The sequence below is a fragment of the Podarcis melisellensis genome (assembly GCF_964234715.1).
Source record: "Podarcis melisellensis genome assembly, chromosome: 2".
Classification (NCBI taxonomy): Eukaryota; Metazoa; Chordata; class Lepidosauria; order Squamata; family Lacertidae; genus Podarcis; species Podarcis melisellensis.
Window position 1 is genome coordinate 32,357,637 of NC_138529.1, and position 19,994 is coordinate 32,377,630.

A 19,994-nucleotide genomic window follows, 5' to 3' on the forward strand; every position below is an offset into this window, starting at 1 on the left:
TCCCGTGATTCCCAATATGGGGCATGTGCCCCACAGGGGGGCAATTTGATTTTTAAGGGGTGCAATTCCAGAATGAGTTATTAACAGATAATGGCCTTTTAGGCTTCCTCCACATGAATAGTTCACTTATTGAATAATAAGAATTATATGTCATAGGGGTAGGGGGGTCAGGATTTTAGAGATGCTTAGGTGGGGCATGGCCAAAAATAGGTTGGGAACCACTGCATTAGTCAAAGCAAAACAGAACATATTCCAAACTGGACTATCTGGTGGCCAGAATCTTCTCTACTGAAGAGCAACAGCCCTTTCCAATTAAAGGATACCTTACTATTGATCAGCTCTTCTTCCCCTTGCAACATCTCCCCAAGCATTTTAAAAGATGGCGGTAAAATCGTGTCAACAAACACCTAAAGTTAGAACGTAATTATTTTGTGCCCTTTTAGTTCATTGTGGGTTTTTCTTTTTGCTTTTCCATTTTAATTGTGTTCTTCATTTTGTAAACCACCTTGAGAATATGAGGAAGCGGATATGTCTTAAGACATTTGAAGAACTGCAGGCTAGATTGTACGTTCCCTCCTAGCATCTCCCTTTCTTCCTTCTTCTGGAGAAACTGCAGTTTGCAGCTGAAAAACCTGACTGAACTGCATGATTCGGTGATAAAAATAAAATTCTGAATAATATAACAAAGTTCAACCAAAGGTTGTGGTTAGCACTGTGTGTTACTTTCTGCTTACCAAAGGTGGCTTCATGTGTTCAATTTTGCAACCCTATATTCTTGTAGGGGGAGAAGACAAAATTACCGAGAGAGCTATACTGTATGTAATAATGAAACTGTGTGGAAATGTTTGTGTATTTGTCCTGCAGGGAGACTGTGACAGTGCCACAATCCTACATGAGTCTGTGTGCAATGACCTGGATTTTTCTATCTTGGGCTTGGTGTCAGTCCTAAGAAGGGCTGGGATTCTGCACCAGCGCTGCCCAGATAAATAGGAGGAGGATTTTAATTTATCACCCACCCTAAGGTTCGAGGGCAGATTACAACAATTTAAAATAGTTTAAAGCAGTTTAAAAACTTAAAAATTTAAAAATATACAAGCACACAAAAAACCACTGCTATGGTTAATGTGGAGTTCCTGAAGGGGAGGCAACATATACCATGATCTGGATTTGTATGAGTTTATTTACAAATATGCAGGTTGAGCATAGGCAAAGGCAGACAGCTTAACGCTCCAGCAACAAATTCTCTTCAGAGAGGCAACAACACTGCCTTCCCATCTCCTGCTACCTTAAAGGTAAAGGGACCCCTGACCATTAGGTCCAGTCGTGGCCGACTCTGGGGTTGCGGCGCTTATCTCGCTTTACAGGCCGAGGGAGCCAGCATACAGGGTCATGTGGCCAGCATGACTAAGCCGTTTCTGGCAAACCAGAGCAGCACACGGACATGCCGTTTCCCTTCCCACCAGAGCGGTACCTATTTATCTACTTGCACTTTGACGTGCTTTTGAACTGCTAGGTTGGCAGGAGCAGGGACCGAGCAACGGGAGCTCACCCCATCGTGGGGATTCAAACCGCTGACCTTCTGATTGGCAAGTACTAGGCTCTGTGGTTTAACCCACAGCACCACCCGCATCCCTTACAGAACCCTTAAATCAGCTCATCCCTCTCTGTGTATCTCTCCCAGGTTAACTTGGCCTCAAAACTGCAGTTTCTCTTCTGTTCCCTTACCATACCCTCCAACATTTCTCCGATGAAAATAGAAATGTCCAATTTAATAATAATAATTTTATTCTTTATACCTTGTCCATCTGGCTGGGTTGCCCCAGCCACTCTGGGCAGTTTCCAACATATATAAAAACATAATAAAACATTAAACATTAAAAACAATTTGCCTATACAGGGCTGTCTTCCAATATCTTCTAAAGGTTTTATAGTTATCTCCTCAACTGAGAGGGTCGCATAACTCCAACATTTCTCCAACGAAAATAGGGATGCCCTAAGGAAAAGTGGGTCATTCTGGGGGGTCAAATCAGAAAGCATGATGGCTTCTTTAAATCTGGGACTGTCCCTGGAAAATAGGGACACTTGGAGGGTCTGCCTTACATCTGCATGCACACATGCACACAATTAGTCTTTACTGGGTAGCTGAGTATGTCACCTCCCAGAATCTCGGAGGTTTCTCTGTAATTCAGGATGCTCCAAGCTCCAAGAAACAGTTGTCTAACAAATAGCTACTACAGAGAGAGACTCCTGGGCTATTAGCATTCTATTGTCAAGTACAAGACTCTGGCCAGGCATTGCCTTTGACACCCACTACTGATTCAATCCTGCTGACAGGTTACCCTTGAGGCAATGTAGCTCTGGGCAGAAGTAAAAGGTTTCTTGCCTTAATGCAAACCCAGAGTGCTAGGCCTATTCATAGCAACCACATGGGAAACCCATAACAATGCTGTCCCCAAATACAGGGTTTCTGGGATTTGGTAGCAATGTAAAATGTGCATGTTGACACTGGATGATTATGTCAAAATGGGAATTTGTGAAGCTGAGAACAAGGAAGACTGTGAACTGACATCCATGACTGGACATCAAATAATCTGATCTATAGTCCAATTAAGCTGGAGAATTTGGGAAATATTAGTGCGGTTCTGTCTTTGAGTTACATGAGCTGAATGCAGATAGGATTGCTACTAAATCTTTTACATGGGCATAACTTGAAAATGCTGAAATTGGTACACCCACATGGTAATGCAATAAAAGAGGGTGGAGGCAGATATTGGGACATGCTGGAGGTACGGGGTGAGTGTGGGAATGTTCAGGGAGGCAGGAAAGGATATATTGTTTAATTATATCCTTTCCAACTTGCGTTAACAAGTTCTATAATTTAGCAGAGTAACATTCCCCTTTTAAACTTACACAGTGGATAGGTTTGCCAGGCTTGTTTAAGCCTCTAAAATAAGTTTCCTGGTAATTCCCCTTTATTCCCTCCTAAAAGGAATAGACACAACAGTCTTATATAAAAGGTATAAATAGTTTACTCACACATTCTGTTCACAGATGGATCCCAGAAGGCAGGCTTAAGTTACAAAATATATACACTTGGAATCTATCCCATAAGGAGATAGTTCTTTTGTCATCTCTTGGCCAAGAGAGCATCTCAGGCTGATGCTTCTTCGACGAAAGCAAAATGGAGAAGAGAGAGGTATTGTGGCAGGCACTGTGCTTTTGTTACCTGCACAGGTGAGGTCACGCCCACCTCTGGTCACATATAGAGGAAGTTTGTCCCAGCCCAGGAGGAAACAGGAAGTTTATCTACTGTCTAGACAAGCATCCCTCTTCATGTCTAACATGTCCACTCTAGGAACGTTGTATTTGACTGCTCTGTGTTTCATACCTCACAGTGAGGAAGGTCAAAGAAGTAGCTAACTTTCTCTTTAGGGAAAAGTTTGTATCTCTGTGGCAGAACATCTGCCTTCCATGAAGAAGTCCAAGTTCAATGTACCGCATCTCCAGGTAAGACTGGGAGAGATTTTGTGTCTGAAACCTTGGTATTTAGGGATGATAGATGTTGTAGTCCCAGCAACAGCTGGAGGGCCACAGGTCCCCCATCCCTGCAGAAGTGGCTTAAATGAGACATTATTGACTCAACCATCCATGTATGTACATATAACTGGCCTATATTTCAGGGCTTTGTGAGCTTCTCTCATAAAATGCCTGTGGATCACTTGGGAGTAATGTACCCTGTTGGGAGTCTGTAGGCAGGGAGGGTTATGATGGCAAGATTCTGCAGATGGGGAATGTCTTCCAAAACAGAGCCAAAACAGACCTAATTGCTCTGTTTTGCATCAGAACCTGTTTGCAGGCCTGAGTCACACAACCTTTATGTTCTGTCTTTGGCCATGGTCAGTTTCCCAGCCTGTTTCCCAGGGTTTAAATTTATACCTTTTGGGAACACAGTTAGAGGTGGCAATTCTTAGACATGTGAACTCTGAATTTGTCAGGGTTACTTTGTCAGAAGTATAGGAGAAAACCTGAAACCCAGAATTGGCTTATATAAATCCCTTGTGGGGTTTATGTCGATTGCTTGCTATCAAGCCAAACGAGGATGTGAGTAGCAGTTATTCCACTGTAATATATTTGGGAACTGCCATCTGCCTACCTATCTTTTCCGTTCAGAGGAATTATATTGGATGCTGTTTTAATGCTAGTACAACAAGCCACCTACTATTGAGTCATTATGCCGTCTAATAGTGTATGCATGGGCCAAATATAAATATACTATTGATGTTTGGTTTCCCATCTCTTCCAAAGAACTTATGAGCCCTGCATGCATGCAGTTTCCATTCATTTGAGAGCTAATGGTTTTGATTAATATTTAAGGAACAGAATATTGAAAGCCACCCTGGTGACATAGTGATCCAGATCGTTTAAGTGAACTGTGGGTAAATAATGGGAGATTGAACCCCACACCATTCAGAGTAGCTGCGGAATATTTTCCAGCTCTTATCAATACAGCTGGAGAGCAGCATGTTGATTTTAACCAGTCCTCTTGAAAGTGCAACAATGTGTTGCATAGAGGAAAACGCAAATATCAAGTCCCTCCTGTGACGCGATCCCTTTCTTCTTGGCTGAAAAATCACCACACATTTGAATAGATGTGGGAGAGAACAAAGACCCAACCTGTAGTTCCTCTCTTCCTCTTTTCTTGGACGCCTTGGCACCAATGAATGACAGCCCACACACACACAATGACAGCTCACCACATCAAATGGGGGGTGCCTTTTGTGTGGTCGCACGCAGCCCCCCAGATCCCAGTGCAGCTCCTGGTAATTTGGGCTGGCTTCATCCTCCCCAGGCTGGATACCTGGAGGTCACCACATACCTCAGCCAATCACCCAATCCTGCCTGGGGAGGCGTTGCCAGGGGATTGGCCAGGTAAGGGGAGGGACCACCCTGCCCACACAACAGAAGGTGAATCTTACCTGCTAAGCATCAGTTGGTTCCAGAGCTTCTCCCACCCTGCCCTCCCTCAGTTAAGTCTTCTCTTGCAGGTTAAACTCTTCTCCACAGGTACCACTGCTACATCAGGGTCGCTGTTGAAGGGCCGGAAAGGAATTTTCCTGCATTGGCAGGTTTTGCCTTTCCCGTAGCAAAACGTCACAACTTTGGCAGTTTCAGGCCTTGGGCAGAATCCTTTAGTCTATCTTCTTAAATTGGGGGGGTGAAGTGGTGACCCACGCCCCCCTTGCGGCGGTGATCCCAGGGTTCCCTGTTAAAGGGGTCTTGAGGGGAGGCATTGGCCATATGCTGAGAGGTTGTCATTGTTCTCCCCTCCAAGGGCGGCAAAACAGGGGGCAGGCTCTCTGCTTGAACATATGTTCTCTGGAGCCAGCCCAATCCCCACACATTCTGGATAACCCTGGTGTCCCCCAGATCCACAGGTGGGGACTGGGAAGGATAAACGCCCAATGCCTGAGCCAAGGTCTCCCTGCACCTGACATTTAATAAAGTTGTGGTCAATTTTAATCCCGTAGCACGTTGTCTTGAATCATTATTCTGCTCGGGGGTCGCCTTGGGGTTGGGGGGACTCTGCCTGTCCACGCAAACATTGGCTATGTGCACATTATACTGTTTAAAGAACATTTGAAGCACACCATTTCCCTCAAAGAATTCTGGGCATTGTATGTTGTTGAGTCTTGCTGGGAATTCTAACTCTGTGAGAGGTACACTATAGTGCCCAGAATTCTTTGAGGGAAAGGCTGTGTTTTGAATGTGCTTTGAAGGTATAGGCTGGGTGCATGCAACCACTGCCTGTATCCTGCTACCATGCATTGTTTTCCAGAGGTCTTTACTTCTTTCGGTGGTGGGGAACCTGTGACCCTAAAGATATGGCCACACTACAATTCCCATCAGCCCCAGTCAGTAAGGTTCCTGTCTGCCTTCTCCAATCAGCTTGAAGTACTAAACGTTCCTCCAGTGTGTTGTACACAAGAATGTTCCTGCGCCATTTCCAGACTGTCACTATCTTGTGGGCCGGATTCAGTTTTGTACCACCAAATTTTAGTTGTGTAATGAAAGTGGATCTGGTGCTCTTCTGTGGAAAACCTGCTTCCAAAAAAGAAGCAAAAAAGCAAAATAACCCCCCCCCCCACCCCGAGTTTTTGCAGTAAGAAAATGATGGCAAAGTATACTGGAAATTGCTTAATGTGATGCCATCTCATGTCTGCCATCAGAACAAAAGCCCAATAAACAGTGGATCTATCATCTTCCCACAAATTTTGTGAAAACAAATTGGGCAGGTGCTCAATAAGTAGGTAATCCAGAGGAGCCCCTGGATTAGAAAAATGGCTCAATGGGCTTTTGTTTCTTGTAGAAAACAAGGACGAAGGAAAGAAGCTGGTGTAATGCTTCTTTTTAAATTTTTAAAAAATATTTTTACTGATTTTTACAAATTTATATAATCCTTTCGTGAGATTCTCTTAATCTCTTAACCCCCCCCCCCATCTTACATGGATCCTAATAACTATTTTTCCAAGTCTACACATCAATGCAGTTTCCATAATTTTCTTTTTTCTTAATTATGCATAAACTTTGTAACTTTAGCTGGACTTTAAAAATCACTTGTAATGTTTTAATTCATTTACAATGGTCTCCTAGATAGGTTATAAAATTTCCCCATTATTTTTAAAAGACTATATCTTCTTCTTTTTTCTATTTTTATTAAATATTTTCTTGATTTACAGAAGTATGTGTAATGTCTCTCTCTTGTATTTTTTCCATGTAACATTTTTACAAATCAGTTTCATTTGTTGAGACATTAGGAAGAAAAGGTGGAGGGGGTGGGGTCAGGCGGCGATGTTTCTATTTTACTTAATATATGTAGGGTTTGGTGTCAGTGTTGCTTGTGCAGGTTCTCTGCTGTTCACTTGTGTTCCTTTGGTGGTGAGAGAGGTTGGGGTTGGCCTAGGGTGTGGTTGCTTGCTTGTGATTGGCTGTGGTGGTCTTTGTTTTCATGTGTGAGTGGGGTGGGTGGGTGTTAGCCATATTGATTTGTATGCTGTTGGTGGATTATTGTCATTGTCTTGTGGGGCTGTGTATGTGATAAAGGGGAGCCATACCGGGAGACTCGGGAATCAAGATAAAGACTTTCAATTGTACACCTAGAGAGGGACACAACTGAAAGTCTTTATCCTCTTGATTCCTGAGTCTCCCAGTTAGTTTTGCCATTTCGGCATAATCCAGCGGTTTGGCTTGCCATTCTTCCCTAGTCGGGATCATTGCTTCTTTCCACCTTTGAAGCCGATGTAATGCTTCTAATGCATTTGAGAACTCGTAATTTCATTTTCACCTCTGGCTGGAATAGGCAACTGTGCAGGGCAATCTTATACATGTCCAATAAGTTAAATAACACACACTCAGGTAAGTGTGTAATAGCCTTAATTTTGTTTTTCTCTGTGATGATTAGGGAAATGGGAGCGTGAGTTCAATACTGCAGGGCAGGCTACAGGACCGTGTGGAGCGAGTTCTGAAGGTCCAAACCCAGCTTGTCATTGGTAGCAGCAGCCTCCTGCAGTCCTGGCACGCTTACTTTGGGCTGGGATAGCTTACAGGTGCCCTCCAGATGTTGGACTACAAATTCCCATAAGCCTCAGGCAGCATGGTCAATGGGGAGGGATGATGGGAGTTGTAGTACATGGAGGGTGCCACACTGGCTACCCTTGTACTAGAGTGTGAAGACTATAGGACTTATTTCTGGGTGCATATGCATACCATTAGTGCCTCCTATGTTAAACAGCAAGAGGGATGTTTTCAGTAAGCGAAGTATGGAAATGCAATATGCTTTTAAAATGATACGCATAAGGAAGGGGTGTCCATAGAATTGCCTGAGGAGGGAGACCTGGCTCTTTAAGAATTCAGTATTCTGCTGGTTCAGTTTTGCCTGCTTTAATGAGAACTCCTGGGGCCATTCACAAGATCCAGCGTCCTCTTCAAGTGAGGAGCAACTTAACAGAGTATCTGTTCCCAATTACAGAAGGAAATTCAAGCTCACGCCGCCATGGATATTTCCAAACAGCCTCTTGGGCAATAGTGCCTGGATACTTCCACTTTCTCTGCAGACAGGCCAATCCCCCAGCCAGCAAGCACCCACCCACCAATGAACTGTTCTGAGCCTCCAGGCTGAGCATATCCTCTTCTCCTCCCCACTCCAGACTTTAGCATTTGATTGGTTCATCTCACTATCAGAAACCACTTGTGTCCTGTTTCTTAATTGCACCCATCCCAGGAGAATTTCCCAACAGCAGTTCTTAAGTTTCGAATAAGCACCGCAGTAACAATCATGCAGAAATGCACACAGATTCCAAACAGCTTGTGATACTTCATTGGCTCTTGAGATCAAAGATACCTTACATATAGCAATGGACTCACAGGCAAGCACACAGCAGCGGTCGTACAATAACATGGCAGAACGTAAAACTCATTGATGTAAGAGAAACGGTGTGGAGAGCAAGGGTTGCTTGAGAAGTCTGATTTCTGCTGATTCCAATGCAATTTGATCTGATCCGCCCCATCCAGATCGCCCCATAGATTTTGCACTTCTTCAGATTTTGCAATCCAGTTCTTGGTTTATAGATACATTTAAAAAATAATGCACAGGCTTTTTAAATGTACAGTGGTACCTCGGGTTATGTACTTAATTCGTTCTGGAGTTCCGTTCTTAACCTGAAACTGTTCTTAACTTGAAGCACCACTTTAGACAATGGGGCCTGCCGATGTGCCGCCGCTGCACGATTTCTGTTCTCATCCTGAAGCAAAGTTCTTAATCTGAGATAATATTTCTGGGTTAGTGGCGTTTGTAACCTGAAGTGTATGTAACCTGAGGTACCACTGTATACTTTAGGATTCCAAATGTTTGCAGTGAAATAGCATGTGTTTAAATATTATCTTGTGATAAAATATTTAAATAATTTTCTGTAGTTTTTTTTAAAAAATAAGCACAAAAAATGGAATGGCCTTAGGAAAGAACTCAAGCAAACCAGGTATGAGCTTGTTCCATCCCTGTCAGGGACTTATGAAAACATCACAGCTTATTAGACTGCTACTTTGAGGCAGGCAGGCAGGCTTAGTTTAACATGGCTTCTTGACTGTAGCTTTCTTCTGAGGTTCCTGCAGTGGTAAGGATCAGCTACAACTCATCACAGGCCACTGGGGATCAAGTGTGTGGAGTCCAGTCATCCCACTATAAGTGACAAGATGTTGCAACAGTCCATTATTGGAGGGGGAGAGGAGCAGAAAGGGAAAGTGTCCCACGGGGAAGGTCCCAACTATTTTTCCTTTTCAGTCCACAGTACTTGATAGCTATCATCAGGATTTGGACTGGGTGCTTACTACATATTGGCATACGTAGCTTCTTCAACTGGACCTTGAAAACTTAAGGAAGCATAAGACACCTGTTCTGTAGCTGTAGGAACCTAGAAAGTGAAAAACAGCAACAGCACTGGTCAAGGAGGCAGGGACTATTGCAAGAAGAGAAAGCATTGCAGGGTGCAAGGAGGCAGCGTCGTGTAGTGCAGGGGTGGAGAACCTCAGTCCCAGGGGCCAAATGTGGCCCTCCACACCTCTCTTTTTGGCCCTTGGGACTGTCCCCAGGCCACACCACTTACTGGCTAAGCTTTGCATTCTCACTGAGTGTTTTTGCCTGGCTGGAATATGTCCGTGAACTCCAATTATGCCTCTTGCTTCCCTGGTTGAAGGTGTGCAAGAGGGTGTGCTCAGGTAAAATTCGTAAGTAGTTTGTGCAGAAGGGAATGTGGGCCTCCAGCTAAAACAGGTTCTCCACCCCTGTTATAATGGGCAGTGTGTTCGATTTGGACCGGGGAGAGTCAAACCCAAGCCCCAGAAAACTGGGGGGGGGGTCTAATTTCTCTCAGCATAGCCTATCTGACAGGGAGCCCCAAGTCTCAAACATGGAGGGGGAATCTCTTCAACACTGGCAAACAGTCTATTCCAATGGAAAGAGCAGAGAGGCAGGCTCTGAAATGACAGTCAACCCACAAGCCTCTCGGAGCCCGTCACAGATCCTGCTCCTTGGAGGAAGGGCAGGATAATCCCATAATAACATGCAACACAAGTGCACACACTCTTGGTTTGCCTAACATATTGCAAGTTTGTACTTGGGCAGAATTTGCTAGTAGTGGCTTGGAGACTCTAGACATCACTGCTGTGGTACAGAAAGTAAACATGCAGGATCTCCCTGCCATGAGGGAGTGCTATTGCCATGGAAGTTCATTCCACTCAGCATCTCATGTCTAGCTTTGCCAACAGTGATGCTTCAGAAGAAGGAAGACCCAAAGGGATGGTGAGGAATGTCTAGTGTTGCAACCAACATCCACCCAAATTTGCTTTGGCCCACTCTTTTGGGAATTTGTTGCATCATGGAAAAACCTCTGTCGACTGCAGCACCACATTGTGACTTAAGGATAACAGAATGTGTCTTTAAAGTCCAATATGAGCAGTGACAGTCACACTTTGGGGCACATGCATAGTAACTGACATGCTCCTGCGCTGGACTGAAGAGAGCTCGTGTGGATCTTGCCCATTATTTATGCAGTCCTGGCATTGCCAGACTTAATGCAGACCAAAATGAATTAAGACCCATTTTAAACTACAAACAGAAGCATATATTTTGAAAAGCCTATTACGTGGTGGTGGTCTGAGCTGTAATTTATGGCGTATGCATTTCCCCAGGGTTCTTTGTGAATCACTAACTCAGGGAAATCAGTTGCACGAAGCAACAGGGTTTTTTCCCCAAAACTACCTTCTTTGTGATGTGCTCAAAAACGATATACGTTTTTAGGCGCTGCCCCCTTAACATGCATGGAGATCAAAGGTGGGATATAAAAAGAGCAAAAAGCATTGGCAAATTTTCTACTCATGGGAAGAACCTCTGGCTGAGAAGCAGAAGTCGAAGCCTTCATCACGCTTGCATATTCCACTTCTTCTGTGTGGTTTGTTGCTTGGTGGGAGCTGGGCGGAGCTGCCTTGTGGTGAGGTCTCTGCTTTGGCTTCTCAGTTCTACCAGAAGTATTGCCTTCTGCACGATTAGGAGCCTGAAATTAAACCAAAAACAACACGGTGTCCCATTTGGTATCTTTGAGCAGACCCCACCCCCATACCCCTTTGTATCTGTAGCATTATCTTAGGACATGTTTCCCCAAGACATTTGCACGTGGCCAAAAAAACACACATGGAGCTATCGCCTGCAATCTTAGTTCACAACAGGTGCAAGAACTGTCTGAGTATAGCACCACAGTATGCTACCTGAAAGAAAATGGTACCCTATTGTACCGAGTTCCACAGAAGTTGTAACAGGATGTCCTGGGAGTGGATCAGCGTGGGTCAAGGGAAGTGGCCTTTTAAAGTGACTCTTCCCTGAAACTACTCTTAGCATTCTGGGAAGGGCAAGAATTTGGTTCAGCAAGCCTGCTGAGGTTGGAGGCAAATGTGAGGAGAGGAAGGGAAGGGAAGGGAAGGGCGAATACCTTTTGCCACTTACCGTAGACAGGAGGATATCCCCACATGCTTTGGCAGCTGAAAAGATAGCAAATAGGTTGCAATGTCACACCAGTGTCTTAAAACTATTTCCCCCCCATTTCATTTTAAAAGCAGGTCAGGGAAATAGGAAAACAAGCATTTGGAAAGAATGAGCATCTCCACAGTATCTTCACATAGCAGGAAGGAAATGTTCTCAAAGGAGATGTGGGTAGCTGGCTGTGGAAAGTGGCTACAGATTTCCTCAGCCCTCCTAATCCAACTTCTGTATTGGTCTGGGTTGAGGCAGATGTTCTGCATGAAGGGGCTGTTCTGTTCTTCCAGCTCCTTCCTCTGCCTCAGCACAGCATCACCTAAACAGCAACGTGCTTTAGAAACCCAGTTTATTTTTTCAGGAAGTTTCACTTCTGCCGCCTGCTCTTCTGCACTGCTACTTTTAGGTAGCCACAAATAAAACAATTTCCAAGGCCTCCATATGTAGCTCCTGGGTGTGATATTGGGGCAATTAAAGCTGCATTGAGTGGCTATAGCTGGAGAAATATATTAACTGTAGTAATGACTGTATACAAGTTCAGCCAAAGGAAACATCTGTTCACTTATTTAAAATATTTTGAGCAGGCCCTTCATTGTAATAGAGACCGGGGTGGGCTTTGAACAGCAGTATAATACTCAGTTTAAAAACATGAGATTCCACACCACTGTGTTAAAGGTAAAGGTAAAGGGACCCCTGACTGTTAGGTCCAGTCGTGGCCGACTCTGGGGTTGTGGCGCTCATCTCGCTTTATTGGCCGAGGGAGCCAGCATACAGCTTCCGGATCATGTGGCCAGCATGACTAAGCCGCTTCTGGCCAACCAGAGCAGCGCACGGAAACACCGTTTACCTTCCCGCCGGAGCGGTACCTATTTATCTGCTTGCACTTTGATGTGCTTTTGAACTGCTAGGTTGGCAAGAGCTGGGATTGAACAACGGGAGCTCACCCCATCACAGGGATTCGAACCACCAACCTTCTGATCGGCAAGGCCTAGGCTCTGTGATTTAACCCACAGCGCCACCCGCGTCCCACACCACTGTGTTAGATTAAGCTTATTAAATTTGTGTATTGCTGCCCACTAAAAAAAAAAAAGTCCCAAAGCAATTTACAACCAAGTAAAAAACTGCAGAGGGACGTGGGTGGCACTGTGGGGTAAACGGTGTTTCCTTGCGCTGCTCTGGTTCGTCAGAACCGGCTTAGTCATGCTGCCCACATGACCCGGAAGCTGTATGCCGGCTCCCTCGGCCAGTAAAGCGAGATGAGCACCGCAACCCCAGAGTCGGTTACGACGGGACCTAATGGTCAGGGGTCCTTTACCTTAGAAAAGTGCAGAAAACAATGACGCCCCACTCCAATGCCAGCCCGGTAGGATAGCTCATATACAGGGTTGCACTGGAGGTCTTCAGTTAGTTTTTAACAGACGTGTAACCAGATTTCAGGAGTCTGAGGTCACACAAAGTTCAAATGACCTGAAAATATGGAGGAAACCAGAAATGACAGTGGAGAGGCATGGGAGATGGAAAGGTAGGGACAGACAGAAAGGATGAGACAGGAAAGATAAAATGCAGGGACTTCCTGCACACATCCACTCACCTTTTTGCTTCTTCAGGCTCCGCATTAGCAGCAAGGCTGCTACTAAGAGCACCACCAGCACCAGAAAAATAACCGGCAACAGGATTGTGATGAAAAGGCTGGGATATGAAAAAGGCAGGAAGTATGTGAGACATGGTGTGTTGGTTGCTGCTTGTTCTTTGGCACGTAGCTCTACAATGTGAATGGGACATTGCTGGATAGAATTTGGAAGCTCTGAATCTTCCTCCGCAGGAGAGAAACCCCTTCAGTTTGTGATAAAGGAGAAGGATAAACTCCACTCTCCCTACTTTTGCTGCTGCATGACTGGGAGCTGACATCTCCAATGCCCCTTTTCCCTTCATCTTGCAGATCTCTTTCCTTCTACATCAGGGATGGAGAAACCAGTGGCCCTCCTGATATTGTTAGACTTCAGCTCTCATTGGCCAGCATTGCCAATGATCAGGGATGTTGAAAATAATTTAGTTATTACCTTAGATCCCACTTTCCTCCAAGGTGCTCAAGGTGGAATCCATGGCTATCGACTCCCGATTTTATCTTCAAACAATGGTGTGAGGAATGCGACTGGCTCAAGGACATCCACTGAGCTTCATCCCTCAGTGGGGTTTTGAACCCTGGTCTTCCTGGCCCCTAGTCCAACACTCTAACTACTGCACCACTGTAGTCCAACAACATCTGGAGGATCATTGGTTCTTCACCCCTGCTCTGAAAGTATCTTGCCCAAATCCCCAATTGGCAATTAGGAGAACAAATGTTTTCTGTTCCGTGTCAGAATTAACATAACATGTGAAATACTTCACATGGGCTGCTCAGTGGTTAGCTAGCCTTTTGCTCCTTACACAAAGCAGCTCTGTGTCACAGCAGAAGCAAACAGAAGCTGGAAACCACAAATGGAAATGAAGAGCTGCACGTCTTAGATTTCCCTAAACTAGCATTTTGACAGACGTCTGTTGTTCTGTGTGAATCCTTACCCTGGTGGTTCAGAGTCTGGGCCTCTGGTAGTTACTGCTGCTGCCGCTGCTGCTGTAGTAGTGAGAGGCTCTAAAACAAAGACAAAAACACAGACTTCATCCTATCTCTCTATATGTATATACCATTATATTGTACAATCAAGAGTGCATGTGTGAAGGCATCATGAGTCCACCAGTTCCTCTGGTCGGCCGCCTACATCTGTCATCATTGAAACTGAGCCTCACTCAGTTTCTAAGAGCCAGGCCACTTCCAGATGGCCAATTAGTTGAACATTCATCCCAATCTGTTTGCATAAACTTTGCAAGGAGGTTATACAATGTCAGCTGTTCACTGAGCAGTCATTCGAAATCCTTTGCAGGGAAGTTGTGTGACGTCAAGTCAAATTAAGTGTTACTGCACACTTTCTAGTGCATTTTCTTTCCTGCAAAAAGTCAAATTGCCGGGAGAGTGGATTTGTTGCAGAGAAACATGAAACTCACTATGGTTGTGCCCCCTAAATTTCCTGGTCTGTGTTTGAATCCTTACCATAAAATAGCTTAGTCTGGAAGGAGCCCTGGTTAGATGATACATCAGCTTTCTTTCCTGTGCAAATAGCTGCTTACTCCAACCGTTTACTGATGGGAGCGGTGTAGTGGCTGAGCTGGGGACCAGCATGAGTTCGCTGTTCCTCTTCTGTGGTAAGAACAGTATTGCGAGGAGAATCTTGTGCAACCTCTGATATTACACACAACCAACTGTTTGCATGAAGTTGCCTGACTCAGATCTCAGCCTCACAGGTAAAGCGGAGTCAGGTAACCTACCTTCATGCTGGCACCAGCCTCAGAGTGGCAGAGCAGAAGGTTGAGGAAGAAGAAAAAACAAAACACCTGTAATCCTTGCCCATCACGGGGCCTAGTAACCACATGTACTGCAATGCAAAATCAAAAAAGCACAATGGACAGAAAGCTCTACAGGGAAGCTGGTACAGAAGTGAGGGAAGTGGTGGTAGATTAGAGCAATGTTAGCATACCCTCCGACATTCCCCTGATGAAAATAGGGATGCCAGAGTATGGCCCTAGTCAGCTGACTCACGGAAGAGCGCAGCACCACAGCAAGTACCAGCACTGGCTTCAAGCACCGACGTATCCCTGGGACATTCCGGGATCCAATCAGAAGCCGGGGTGACTTCTTTAAATCCAGGAATGTCCCTTTACAATAGGGATAGTTGGAGGGTATGCATGAGCAATTGTCACCCTCAATATGAATTCAAATATGAAGAGTAGACTGCTTGAAACAAGTTGTTGTGAACTGTTTCAACATATATTTATTAAGCAAGGACCAACTTGGTCTGGGAGTTCGTAACGTAAAGTAGTTTCCCATACCGATTGCACAAGACAGAAGGCAAATGTCAATGGTCCCACATTCAATATGTATTCCAACTATGACCGCAGAACTCTTTCCATGGTCATGTGTCTGACACACGGTTATGGTCAACTGAGGTTTGCTTTTCTATGGCTTGGTAGGCGAGGAATTGTACAAGAACTTCAAAATGAAAGCAAGAGAACTTCCTGGGGAAACAGAGAGCGACAGGCGTTCCTCACATCTGCCGCCACCTTCCTGGTCTAGCTGTAGCTCCTCCCCAGCATTTGGGCAATTCCAGTAATCTGAGATTGCAGAGAAAGGATGTTGCTTATTGTGTGACAAGTACGGTACTTAGTTTTTTGGATTGCAAAGTATATTTCCATTCTTAGGTTGTTCATCCTCACACGACATAGGCTTCTGCTGCTTCAATATACAGCCTCCTAGTTCTCTGCAGTTCCTGCCCACTGGCCTGGGATGAATGCAAAATGTCATTTTCCTGAACATTTGAACCAACTGTATTACTAAGGTGGGATCAATGCAATGAGCCACTGAATGCAAAATCATTGTATCCAGAGAATAGCAATGGAAAAGCGGGGAGGGCCAGTTCTTTGGCCCCCTCCTCTGGTACCCAATGCCCTAACATGAATTTGAGTGTTTTTAGTATGAAATGCTAATCAGCAAAAAACAGACAGGGTAGCTAGCATAAAGCACCCGTTTTCAAATACATCCTTCATCAGTGTATATACATATTGCAATCTTATGATCATAAAAGCCTCACTAAAAATCTTTCCCGGTCCCCTTTATGCAATATGTATGTACAATGATGAAGGATGTTTTGGAATCAGGTACTTTATGCTAGCTACCCTGTCTGTTTTTTGCTCATGAGCATCTGATGCCAAAAGCACTACTATTCACATACCCGTATTTTTTGCTCTATAACACGCACCAGACCATAACATGCACATAGTTTTTAGAGGAGAAAAAAAATATTCTAAACGAAATAGTGGATATATGATTTTTGTGGTTCATGCTGTGGCCACAGACATGTGACCTGACAGTGAGTTTAGAGTAGCCCAATGCAAAAATCCTGAGGATCCATGTAGATCCGTGCTTTGTAACCACGGAGGAGGAAAGGAAGGGGAACCATGGATCCTCTGCTCACGACTGCAGCAGATCCCCCCCGCCACCCGCAGGCATTCGCTCCATAACACGCACAGACATTTCCCCTTACTTTCTAGGAGGAAAAAAGTGAGTGTTGTGGTGCAAAAAATACGGTAAATTAAATTTTCGAATCAGCTTTTTGCATGCTTTTGTCTGCTTTTTGCTTTTTACCTCATAACGTGTACCCCTTGTTTTTTGTACTAACATGAATGTTGACTTCCAAATCTGTCTCAAAAAGTCAGGGAAAGAACTTACCTTGCAAGACAACCACAGTGACTGGAAAATAATCCTCAAACCCAAGTGGTATATTTACCCCACACCGATATTGCCCAATATCCTCCAGAGTCAGGTTGTCTGTAATAATTGTAAATAGGCAGAGGCTACGATTGTCATTGATAGAGAATCTGTCCTGTTTCACTAGGGAAGATGATTCTGTTGTTTCAATAATTTTCTTGCACTGGTAATTCAGATCCTTGCACCAGAATTTCAGATAGGATTCATATGCTTTTGAATAACGGCATATGACAGATAACGACCCACCCACGGGTCCACTCACTGTACTATTACTGATGATGGGTAATCCAGAGTAAGGACCTGAAAAGAACAGAGTAAACAACACTCACAACCCTCTCCTTCTGCACGGAAAAGTAACACTAGGAACATTAGGCCGGGGGGGGGGGCTAGTTTGGAATTCTATCAGTTAGTGCCAGTTTTCATGCACTGCGTTCTTACTCAACACAATATGCCAATAGAAAATATAATCTTCGAGTAATCATAAATATGAGAAATATACAACAGTGGATAAGTTTCATTAACACTGAAGTCATATGTACACAGAAGTAAGTCCCACTCACTGAATTCTGGGACATATAATCCCAGGTAAGTGGGCCAAGACTCAGTGAGGGCTTTCTTCTGAGTAGGTACTGTCATTATTTATTGCATTTATTCATTGCTTTCTACCAACCCCCCCCCAAACTTTCCTAAGTGACTAACAAATATATAGCTTATCAAACGTCCTCTGAATAATTTCAAACTAAATACACAGAATGAAACACCATAAAATAAAGATTCCAAGAGTTGTTAAGTCAACAACAACTGAACAACCTTAGCAACCTGCGGAGCTCTAGAAGTCAAATCTCTTGAGGTGAGAGGTTGTATCTTAAGGCGCTTCCTACCCACACGGACACCCTGTGCCAACCGATTTTGTGACATACCTTTTATTATTGCACTTCATGCAATGCAAACTGGCTAGATATTTATTTATTTTTGGGTTGTAAGTCGCTCTGAGTTGCCTTGGGTAAGATAAAGTGACTAAAGTGGTACCTCTGGTTAAGTACTTAATTCATTCCGGAGGTCCGTTCTTAACCTGAAACTGTTCTTAACCTGAAGTACCACTTTAGCTAATGGAGCCTCCTGCTGCCGCCATGCGATTTTTGTTCTCATCCTGAAGCAAAGTTCTTAACCCGAGGCTCTATTTCTGGGTTAGTGGAGTCTGTAACCTGAAGCATATGTAACCTGAAGTACCACTGTAACAGATGTTGTTGTTGATGATGATAATTTAATAACAACAAGGAGGGGTCCTACTCAACTCCACTAAGAGATGAGCACAAAGAGGCCACAAATTATATTGCTGTGCAGTCTTAAGTTAAAAATTCTGAGCAAACAGGAATGTCTTATCCAATGCATTGTGCCACAGGCATGTTTTCCTGAGGAGCGCATTCCGCAAAAGAGGAGATCCCACTGAGAAAGCTCATTCTCTCCTTGCCTTCAGAGGCGGGACTAGCTGCTCTGGCACCCGGAGTGGCACACATGCTGTGCACCCAGGGGCGGAGCTAGCTGCCCGCGGGGCCAGTGTCCCAGGGGTGGCAGAGCAATGTCACACCCCCCCCAGGGATGAAACCCGGGGCAGACTGCACCCCCCGCACCCCCATTCCTCCGCTAGTGCTCACCTTCTCAGAGGGGCCCCCAGGCATGGAGGGCCACAAGGTGCTGTGAGAAGGAAAAGGCAGGGAGGAGCTTCAAATGTACATTCTGCCCCGGTTCTCTCGGTGTCTTTTAAAAAAGGCACTGATGAAAGCAATTCTAGTGTTCTTGTTTTTTTAAAGAAATAAAATGTTAAATAGATATCATGAAAAGAATATTAATATTTAATAAAAGTAGTATGCCGTGGAGGGGGGAAATATGAGTTGCTCACCGCAAACAAAGAGAAGTGTTTCAGGTACACCTAATAACTCTTTAGGTTTCTTGCTGCATGGCTGCTTCACAGCCCTTTCCAACCAGTTTTGTGCAAACAAACTCAGCTCCAGGAAAGCTGTCTGTTCTTCTACTGTGGCTGCAGCTGCCCAGTATGTTCTGCTGCTTCCTTCCCCTTGCAGCATCTAAACCACTCGTTTCCTTCACATAAATAGCTAGCTGGCGCGAATGTGCCTTTATTTTATTTTTCTGCATTTTATATTCTGTGGCATTCTGCAACACTGAGAGAGCTTGTGCGTTTGTTTGCTTGTGGGTTGGTTGGTTGGTTTGTGAAAGTATTCTAAAAATATATATTGAACTATAGTTAATTTTTTAAAAATGGAACAACAACAAAAGCAGCATCATTAATAAAATTGGCAAGTGTCAACAAAACTTCATGAGTCACCTATGATTAGGAAAACATTCAGGATTTTTTGTTAAGTCTACCTGCCACAGGGAACTGGAGAAGGTGACAGAAAAGGCTCTGTGTTATGATCACTAATATACAGTTGTTCTCCTCCCTCAACAGCTGGAATGTTGTTTGAATTTTGAGGGCAAGCTTAATATCTAAATTTGCACATAGGTCACTTTTCACTTCTCTATAGAATATTATCTTTGAGAGGCATGCAACATCTGAAATAGTTTGATGGAGGAAGCGTAGGGGGGAATTAAGGATGGACTCAGCAGCCTAATTCCATCCTGTTTCAGCTGGTGCTCAGTTATAGTCCTGCTCCATGCCATTTTGTGCAGATCTTTTGATGGAGAGGAAGAGAAGTCCACATTTAAAACGTATGCATTCTATATGGGCTTTTTTTGTGAAAAATACACATTTTTTCCAATGCATTTCAATGCAAAATGCATGTTTTAGTACACAGTCATTTTTAACTTGGAAACTAACTTTTTATGTGCACTTTTAGTGCACCAAAATGAAATTGCAAAATCCACAGACATGCGTAATCTTCCTGGGAAGATTCTGAGTAGTAAGTAAGTCTGCAAATATTGGATCAGGTCAGTCTGCTGCTAGAAGCAGGCTGAAATCATTCCCCCCCACCTTCAAATTGTTTACCAAATCATGAGCATTTTGCCTGATTCACAGGGCTCAGCTGCATTTATGTTTGATTG

General features: G+C 44.2%; 2 protein-coding genes across 4 annotated transcripts in view; one reads left to right on the plus strand and one right to left on the minus strand.

Annotated features, from left to right (window-relative positions):
- The window catches only part of LOC309363459 (polymeric immunoglobulin receptor-like), a 103,953-nt gene that overhangs the window by 77,061 nt on the left and 6,898 nt on the right, over window positions 1-19,994 (minus strand). The window contains exons 3-8 of one of the 2 annotated variants that reach the window (XM_081899809.1): window positions 16,896-17,234; window positions 14,138-14,207; window positions 13,170-13,267; window positions 11,549-11,583; window positions 10,938-11,102; window positions 7,174-9,464 (exon numbers count right to left, since the gene is read on the minus strand). The exons of the other annotated variant lie outside the window; for it this stretch is intronic. Coding sequence (XP_081755935.1) covers window positions 9,381-9,464; window positions 10,938-11,102; window positions 11,549-11,583; window positions 13,170-13,267; window positions 14,138-14,207; window positions 16,896-17,234 — 791 coding nt within the window. The 3' untranslated portion in view covers window positions 7,174-9,380. Of the gene's footprint in view, window positions 1-7,173; window positions 9,465-10,937; window positions 11,103-11,548; window positions 11,584-13,169; window positions 13,268-14,137; window positions 14,208-16,895; window positions 17,235-19,994 lie in introns of those variants that run through there. 2 annotated transcript variants of the gene reach the window in all.
- The window catches only part of RAB37 (RAB37, member RAS oncogene family), a 72,954-nt gene that overhangs the window by 6,485 nt on the left and 46,475 nt on the right, over window positions 1-19,994 (plus strand). The gene's annotated exons all lie outside the window — the stretch shown is intronic.